This window comes from Phaethon lepturus, unplaced genomic scaffold (genome assembly GCF_000687285.1).
Source record: "Phaethon lepturus isolate BGI_N335 unplaced genomic scaffold, ASM68728v1 scaffold1730, whole genome shotgun sequence".
Classification (NCBI taxonomy): Eukaryota; Metazoa; Chordata; class Aves; order Phaethontiformes; family Phaethontidae; genus Phaethon; species Phaethon lepturus.
In genome coordinates, this window is record NW_010509602.1 from 8,105 (window position 1) to 17,783 (window position 9,679).

Consider the following 9,679-nt stretch of genomic DNA (forward strand, 5'->3'; position numbering starts at 1 on the left):
GCACCCGCTGGTGGCGCTGTGAGCCAGCGAGCCGTGGTTCACCGGAGGAAGTTCAGGGGTTTCTGTGCCATCGTGGAAAGCCCCAGTTGGCAATTCCAAAACCTCAGGCACTGGGGAGTCCCTGACCCTTGCTGTCCTGGCTGCGGCTATTTCTGAGTAAAAAAAAGTGAGGGTTTGCTTTGGGAAAAAGAGAATCCCATCATAACCCACCATTTCGCATGGAGTTTTCTGGAGCTTATTTGGCATTTCCTCGTGTTGGGAGTTCAGCCAACAAACTCTGTGTTACTGTAGGATGTGGTTCCTCTCTGGCCAGCTGGTTTTGACAGCTGGCAAACGTTTTCTGAAGTAACTCCAGCAGGACCCACGGGCACGAGGAAGCCACGAACAGCACCTACAGTAACAGGACCAGTCTCACCGAAGAGCCGGTGGAGAGCAGGACATTAAAAGTCAGGACACGCTGCAGAAAACACTGGCTCGTTCAACAGCTCACCTGAAAGGCAGCGCAGGACAAACTTACCAAGAGGCTGTCTCAGTGGAGGAGCTGATCTTGTGCTGCTCAGGGACAGCTCATGGACACCTTCACATCCAGCCCCTGTTCCAACCATTCCTTAGTGCTCTTAGGAGACAGACAGCTTTCCAGCCAGGGGGGTAGAAAGCTGAGGCACTAAAAGAGGAAAGGAGAGCCAAGAGGCTGAAGAAATCATCTGTAACAGACATTTATTGATGTGCAAGTCTCTGTTCTGAAACAGAATCAGCTGCTTCCCCTGGCTGAGCTCCCAGCAGCGCTGCTGTGCCAGCTCACCACTGCCCGGCCTTGGCAGATCAGGCAAGGAGGCTGACCAACATGGCCCACGGTCCTACTAAGTGCTCAGGTCCAGGACAAGGTCGGGGTCGGTGGATACCACGAAGAGGTAGACACGGCGGGATAAGTCTGGCCCAACACGGTGGTCTTTCCCACTGACATCCGATTTCACTGGGATGTCACTCAGCAGGAGTCGTTTTTCATCTTCTGTGCTGCATTCATTGTAGGCCTTTGAGCACACAAGAGAAGGAAGCAGTTAGCACAGATGCTCCAAGACTCCACTCTCCTCTGCAAGGCTCAATGCTGTCGTTACAGTGAGGATCCATGACTGAGCCTTCATCCAAACATACCAGGATCAGAGAATAAAGTTCAGAAAAAACAAGATCTATGACTTGCAAACAGACCTCACACACACTCAGAGTTGTGTGTTGCCCCTCCAGCGTACAAGGAGAGAGCTGTAAAGCCACTTCTTCTGAAGCAGCTATGCTACGGGGACAGAGATCAAAGCTCCAGGGGAAGAAAGAGAGGAGAGTATTTGACTATATGAGACTTTTTAAAAAAACCCAAAGTTCTGTCACAGTTCCTGATCTAATGGAAAGAGTTTATGTGATTAATGCTCAGAAAAACAAGCACTTGCTGATAAAAATGTATCTTCATAAATTGGCTAAGCTGCTGTCAGAAGGGTTAGACAGCATCCTAGTCTAATCCTGCTCCCCCAACACCTTGCTGAGCCAGTCTAGCTCATGAACCAGCAGAAAGCTAAAGGGAGTAGTTTAGTGAATTTAGTGAGCTAAATCAGATCCTTTGAAGGATCAGACAACAGAAGAGCAAGGAAAGTGTGGGATATGCTGCTGGCGACAGCAAGCGGTAAGAGAGATCGGGTGTCCTGTGGAAATCCCTCACAGTCCGCAGGGGTGACACGTTTTCTGCTTGAGGGTGACGTAGAGCTGTCGGGCTGTAACAGCAGGCACCTGAGACATCACCCGTTTCAAATAAAACCAAGCAAAGCTGCCGGACAGACCGTGTTGGACAAGGGCAGTAGGATGCATCCAACAGACCCTCAGCTGCACTGGCTGGGGGCAACCAAATGTATTGCCAAGCAAAAATGCAAAGAGGCTTTGAGCAGGTGCTGTGAGGTGAGACCAGGGCAGAGAGAGGCCTGGAGGGCTAACAGGAAAGGTAAGAAGCTACTGCTCAAACAAAGCTATGGCTTAAGTCAAACACCAACTGGAGACAAGCCTTGCCTTTCTGGAGAGTTGATTTCACACTCTTGGCTTGTTTGCTGCATCAACAAAGACCTTTAAGCGAGGAAGCACATGGCTTCCCTCCCTGCCTGCATCCTCCAAGCTTTTAACAGGACACCGAGGGGTTTGAGGGCCTACCTGTAACAGGAGGCTTGGGGAGGGATATGCTTCTGCTATAGCTGCTGCTGTTGCGGGGCTGACTCTGTTAAACTGCTGGAGTTGTCTCTTCCACACTTGCCAAAGTCCTGTGCCATCCTTCTCCACTCGCACCCCGCTGGCCCAGGCGCCAGCAGTGCAGAAAGGCAACTCCTGCGACTCCAGCTGCCTCCTGCAGAAAGACAGGTTGCTGAGAGCAAGACCTGGGGCCGTGAGCACAGGCCTGCAGACCCCAGATGCTGCAGCCTTCCCCTAGGAGTAAGCAGTGGACTTCCTTCTAAAACCTCTTTCTGCCCAGGACTAATATTCCCCCTGCCAATTATTTCCTTCCCCGGAAAGCTCCAGAACACCTTGGTGAAAAGGTTTTCCTAAAGCTGTCATCTTCCCTCCTTTCCTGAATCACCACTGCATTCTCCACGAGAACAGAGGATTTTCATCAGCACAGAGACTGAAAACGATCTCAAGACAGATCTAGTCTGGGCTCTTACATGGATGGCATCAAGGCCAGGCTGGCAGCCACAGATAAGTGTTCCTGTAACTTCCACTGAGGTTTCCCAAAGCTCTGGGATCACATCTTGGGATGTGACCGAGTCCAGTGCTACAACTCACTTGTACGGGCGTTTTGCTATTGCCTTTGTCAACGCAGAGACATGCTGACCGAATTCCTGCCATGTGTCTACAAACAGCACTTCGATGTTACCCCATAGCTGCAGCACCACCAGCGCCTGGAGGAGAAGTGACAGAGATGAAACATGTAACATGCTGACCAACGAGACAAAGACAGCCATGAGCCAGGACACAGCCTGAGGCCCTCACTGGTGTCAGCCCTGGTCACCACCAAAGGCACCCAGCGAGAGGAGCAAGGAAAGTACACGGGTAGGACCCATCCCTTGGCAGGATGAAGCTGGGCTGGGGCTGGAAGGGGAGGGAGGCTGGGCTTGCCTGCATTAGCTCTGTTTACACAGCGTCGCAGCAAAGCCTGCTCATCCTTCTTAGCTCCCAGTAAGCCAGTGGAGTCATAACCCACTTTGGGGCATACTCAGGCAGGGGAAGAATTTAGTTCAAGAGATACCAAGCAAGGGTTTAGATCGTATTTGACCTAGTTTATGACTGCTGTGGCATCACAGGGAGCATTTCCTGTGCAAGGCAAGACCTGAGAGAGAACCAACGGCTGCTTTCACAGCTAACTGGGCAGATCTTGGTAGAGTTGGGGAGGGGAGGCTGGATCAGCTCTGAACCAAGGTCTTAGGAACAAGAGGCTCCAAACTGTGCCTCTGCAGTCCCTCTTCAACCCCATTGCCAGCCAGGGTGAAGGAGGATGCACACGAATGCAACCTGATCCAAGCCAGCCACCATTTCCCCTGGCAAAGCATTTCTTACACACAAGAGCTCACCAGTGGGAGCCTCTTCCACACAGCTTGACCCCAAGTAACATAAAACGTTAAGGACTGTAAGAAGTTTTACCTCCAGTATCTCCTCCTGAGTCATAGCCAGCTCTGGGCCAGGCTGGGAGCTGGGACTCTGCTCTCTAGGGCTCAGTGCCTGCTGCCTGCCCTGCTCCTGGTTACACCTAGAAGCAAGACACACTGCTCACGCACGAGCTCTACATATTCACCCCTCAGGACTGCTGTCTGATAAAGAGGAAAAGGCCAGACTTAACCCACCCACACCTGCTACCTCCCAGTCTGACTTGAAGCTGAAGACAAAGGTGTCAAGTTTGCTCCAGGCCATCTGCCCCTCCCCAGGTGGTGGCAGCTCCCCTGTGAGGGAGAGGAGACCCGAAACAGAGTGAAAGCCACTGCGTTCCTCTGCTGGCAGAACTCAATGGGCCACAGCTGATTTTTTTAATATGTAACACTTTTGGTAAAATTTATCCTCACAGGCTTAAGTAAGAGTGAGCCCAGTAGGCGGTGAGACAAGAGCTCTGCCTGGGAAATACTCCAGACAGGACAGGACAGACTGAGCTACTGTAGCTGTGTCTATGTGGGGAAGTCTGGAAGTGATCACCCCATCACACAGGGGAGATTCCTCTGCCATGCACATCCATGGACAGGAAGGACCCAGCCACTGGGAGCAGCACACGAAGGAGATGTTCAGGGCACCAGAACAGGGCTCCAGGCATTGAACATCTCTACTTCGTGAGCTGGGAACAGAAGGGCAGTTCAGCAAGAGCAGTTCCCTCATCTCCTCCGTATCACTCCAGCCCTCCGCCTGGGATACAGAGAGAAACCTCACCTGTGAACCCCTTCTGGCCACCAGATCCTCAGGGGCTGCTGTGAACGCATGCTCAAAGTACACCCTCAGGACTGCAAAACCCAAGTCCCGGCCCCCAAGAGCAAGGACTTTGTGATTCACAGCCACCATGCTGGCACCAAGCGTCAGCAGCTCGGCCCCAGAGGTGTTCCCCCTGCAGACATGCTGATCTCCAGCCACCACGAACTTCCCCAGTGCCACCGCTCGCCCGGCACGTACCGTCTGTAGGCATCCAACCCAACAATGGCCAGGCTGTAGGTTCTGGTGGAGGAGCCCTCCAGATCAGCCAAAGGCAACACTTGGTTCAGGTCAGGCTGACTCACTGATGGGGCATTGACAAAACTCTGAAGCAAGACAAATCACACCCAAGTCTGTGGCAGCCACCTTCTCCGAAACACCCCTCCCCATCTCTGGCAGGGCCTTCCAAGGTGCATCTCATCATTGGCAATGGGCAGGAGCCAGCCTCAGGCTGCAGCCGAGACTGTTGCCTTTGGGCACGTGCCATATGCCACATCTGTCAACATCCTGCTGCTTCTTCTGGCTCACCTTTTTCCCCGGAGCGTTAGCACTGATCTCACAGACGCTGCCTATTCTAGACTAGTCAAGACTATTCTCTAGTCTTGGATGGGGCTGGAGGGACTGGGAATTTCTCATGGCAGAAGCACAGGCTGCCTACACAGGTATAAATAAAATGTTGTAGGACCGCACACAAATGAGAACTAACACAAATCTCTCTGCTTTGAAATGCAAGTGTTTCCAAGGGCTGTGTACTCTGAACGTGTCTTTCAAGCAAATCTTTTACGGACTCCATGAGAATGGAAATGATAAATGCATGGAAAGGCAAGTGTGGCCTGCCCAGCTCCTTTCTGAGGAAAGCAGCATCCTGTCCTGGGGTTAACAGCAGGTGCCTGCATTAATCCCTAAAGACCTCCTGCTGTACTCAGATTTGGCTTCTCCCACAAGTCCTCTCCTTTCAAACCACCCCACTCTGTAACACAGCTTTGTTTCAGAGTGGAGCAAGGGCAGTTTTGAATGAATGCTTCCTCTCCTTCCATGTTCACCTGGCAAAATGCCTCTGCTGTAGAGCACTTTGTGTAGGTCTGGCTCAGAGATCTGTATCACCTGGGTTAGGGAAAAGAGGCGCCTAAGAAAATCTTCTGGTTCTACCAACACCAACACCTCTTTCTCCTCTTCAGCCTTCACCACGGGGCCATCCTAAAGAAGATGAAATCATTTCCAACACAAGCAGGGATCCAGCATGAAAGCAGACAGCCAAGTCTCCACCCGTGCAGGGCCCACACTGTAAGAGGCACTAACGCTCGCAAGGCTACGTCAGTACTGTCCTGGTGAAAGACCACGGCTGAAAGGTAAAAACCCTCCCCAAACAAGCAGATCACTGAAGGCACAAAAATAACCTGGCGAGGAAGGCAGTGACAACTGCAGAAGCCGCTAACTAAGGCGAAAGGACACAAAATGGCTTTGTCTGCACTGCACAGACTGTTAGATGACCACGTTATCTGCTGTACTGCACACAGAATGTTAGATGACCACATTATCTGCACCTACGTTATCTGTAGTCTATTACATGACCACAGTATCTGCAACGTTTTATCCAGCAACAGCAAAAATAGAGTTCTGCCTCTGCCTGAAATTCTTGTACAGGGAGTGAGCACGAGAGCAGCCTACCTCAGCCTCCACTGCCACGTGGATACCATTTGACACGGAACATTCCGAAACCAAACTGGAATGGGAACTGTATTTGGTACCAGAAGGTACCTGCACTTTCAGGTTCCCAGTGAGCAGGGTTCAAGAAGCAATCACTGGGCTTTCCAAACGAGGGACCCTGCAGCAAATTTGCCTAGCCTGATTCCGTGGCAGCATGCCATGCACAGCATCTGGGCTGGAAATGCTGCTGAGCGCCCATGCAAAACCTCTGTATGATTGACTTGTAGTGGTCTCATTCTTGCTTACTACAGGTTCCCCAGGCTCATGCTAGATGCACACCTGCCTAAACCAATGAAAGGCAGATGTTTAAAAGACATTGGCTTTGGAATAATCTGCGTGAGAATCCAGCTCCATTCCCCAAGCTAACTGGCCACCAGTAATTAGCGTTTCTGAGGTTGACAACTCCAAGGCCTAGTCTAGTGAGGCAAGTCAAAGCTTCTTCCCCCCAGCACCTCAGCTGCCAGCTTACACGTACAGAGAAGGTGAGGACTCACTGGAGCAGACAGAGTGTTTGGCATGTTTCTCCTCCAGGTTATGCTGCAGGGAATTGCCTGAGGCTCAAAAGAATATTTACAGTCCAAGGAACTTAAAACCTTCACCCACGCGTCTGAGCCAGGATCTTTGAGGAGACCTGTGGAGGAGGACAGAACAATCCTGACATGAGAAAAAGAGGTATTTCATCAGTGTTATCAATTACAACAAAAACACTAGTGCAGAACAAGGAGATCTGCAAGCATGGGAAGTCTGGTTGCCTACAGCAGCGTAGGCACCTGCGCTTGCTGGCTGGATTGCTAACTGAGTTATTGACTTCATTGTTGACCATCTCTGCAGGCATCTATAAAATTGCCCTTCTTCACTCCAGCCAAGTACGTGGACAGTGACAGGCAATTTGCCACAATGAGTGTAAAAATCAGCTCACCCTGATTCTAGGTTACTAAAGGCAAACTTTCAAAGCCGGCTCTTCTGTTCCCTCAGAACAAATTTTACTGAATTTGTAGAAACTTAATTCTTTTTGAAATCTCTCTGTGAAAGAAAGCTGAAATTAGCCAACGGGCTGAACAATTTGTCACTAGGAAGCCGGGTTCCACCACCCGTGCACAGCCCTGACGCACCTCCCTCCGCACTCCCCTCCTGTGCAAGCTGCTACTCCAGCAGCCAGGCTGGGCACACACGTGGATGTCACCGGGGTGCCCATGGAGAATGTGCTCTTTATTACTGGCTCAGCCAGTGTTTATTTGTGCCAAATTTATTGTACTGTCGACACCGTCCATCGGGAACCTTCCTTACAGCTGTCTGTCACCTCATCAAACCATGTGTTTGGCCTGTTTTCTTTGACAGATACCTGCTCTAGACTGAATTTATTTGAGATGTTTCAATAAAAAAGCACAACTATTTCTAAGAATGCAGGGGGAGCGTTAAGAACACGATCCTTGTCCACATTAAAACTAGCAACACCTTGTTTTACAAGGGAGCTTTGCCAGTGGGACTGCCCAGCCCAGCCCCAAGCTGCTCCCCAGGGCAGGATGGATCTCAGGGTGCAGGGCTGGGTGCTGCAGGCATGGTGGAGGCAGACTGCTCCTCCGTGCTGCCCGCACTCCCTCTGCCAGCACCCAAGCACCCGGGAAGAGGGGAAGAAAAGCTTCTGGCTAGTGCAGTGAGGTGAGGGGTGGAACGGAGGTTTGGGAAGGCAGGAACAGGGTTGAGACGCAGGCAGGAATGTGGGCAGAAGAAAGAGATGAGCAAGAACTAAACTGATTAGCACCGGGGCAGAGGGGAATGCGAAACCAAGTGACAGAGGGAAACTCTTCTCCCTTCTAGTGGGGAATGGACCTAGCCAACGCAGCGGGTGGGGGCTTTCTTCAGCTGCTCCAGGGACGGGACTGTGAACCCGGGAGCCCACCAGCACTGAGGACTTGGTGGGTACTGATATAATCGCCAGAGTGGAGTTTTTAGAGTGAAAAAGCACACAGTATTTTCTCTGGTGGGCTGTGCTTTACACCAGCCAGCCTGCCTCATCAGGCTGAGCCTGCTCAAACAGGATCACTCACAAAACCACACTTCTGGAAGCTCCACCACCTCCTGAGCACTGGCTGCACCCACGACTTCACAGCACATTCCACAACAGGACGGATGAGAGTACTTATCCTACAAAGACTTTTCTACTGGCAGAATAATAAAGACAACAATAGGACTATGTTGGAGCAAACATGGACAATCTTTCTTGGGCAAAGCCATGCTATGGACCCCCAGAATAAGACCTCTAAGTATTTTATTGGTGGAAACATGGTAATAAGCTACTCAAAAGCATGTTGGATAAAGCAGCTGCGTACCTGCCATCCAGAGAACCAACAGAACCTGCTCAAGACCTGCATGGAGGAGAATGAGCAGACCAACAAGTCTCTAAACAGAATGTTTAACGATACATATTCTCAAAAAGCATGTATCCTTAAAAAACATGTTTAGTTAAACAAATCTTTCTGTTAGCAATTATCAGTGGAGTGAATGCTTACCACAGGGGTAATATAATTACCGAAAAGTAGCACGTGACAGATACTACAGAGCAATTCAAGATATAACACTTATGGATCCACTTACACGTGCATAGTAATGAGCTGCAGCTTGGATTCAAGCCACTGGGGACTGGGATGCAGCATCACACTTGTCGCACCCGCTGTTCTGCAGATGACAGGGAAACCCACCCAGCAACCCCAGGCTGCCCAGGCAAGCTGCAGGGTGAGGAATGGGCCAGCAGCCCTGCTCCCCCCAGGACAGGGGATTAGAAACATGCTCTGGGCAGGCAGATGTGTCAGGGGACTGGCAGCAGCACTTGCAAGTGCTGGGAAAGGGCCAGGATCCCAGGGACATGCTGGTGGCCAGCATCACAGAATAAACCACCTCATTTTCTGACAGCAAAGCACCACACCATTACCTACAGGATCCTGACACCCTGAACGTCCTCCCTGAGCAGCAGAGCAGCTCTGGAAGCAGATCCAGCCCTTGGTGAAGCACCTGAAGAATGTATTTCAGGCACTGACTGGTATTTCCAGAGGCTTATCTTGGAGCTGAGCCAAGAAGTGAGCTCCAGATAGCAGCTAATGTCACCCAGCCCGAGCAGGTGGTCAAGTTTTGGACTGCAGGTCTTCCTATCTCTTCATGATGACCCTTGAGGACGTGAGCAAATTAACAGCTGGGAGCTCGTGGCCCCAGAACTAGATCAGAAACACGGGATTTATAAAGAGAAGGTCCCAGAGCCCTTCGGGGAGAAAGAGCTGCCCTTCTGCTTTGGCAGCAAGGCCTGGAGAAGTTAAGAGCTCATTTTGCATAGGTGCTAGCCTGGGCCTGTGAGCGCCACAGCTGAAGGGGTTGGTACTCTCTCCACAATGCTCAGGAGCAAGGCAGGGACCACAGCAGTTGCCCACTGCAATCTAACCACATCTACCGACATTCTAAGATCGTGACAGCAACGACAGAGATAACGAAGCCAAAAGAGCCTAATAAA

At 51.1% G+C, this 9,679-nt stretch overlaps 1 protein-coding gene across 1 annotated transcript; it reads right to left on the reverse strand.

The window, feature by feature from the left end:
• Window positions 1-860: 860 nt before the first annotated feature.
• EME2 (essential meiotic structure-specific endonuclease subunit 2) lies at window positions 861-6,811 on the reverse strand (the record flags this gene model as incomplete). The annotated part of the gene is made up of 7 exons (XM_010283961.1): window positions 861-1,031; window positions 2,185-2,374; window positions 2,812-2,927; window positions 3,667-3,772; window positions 4,675-4,799; window positions 5,578-5,670; window positions 6,675-6,811. Coding segments are annotated over 7 exons (938 nt in total), but the record flags the coding sequence as incomplete, so codon positions are not given.
• Window positions 6,812-9,679: the final 2,868 nt, after the last annotated feature.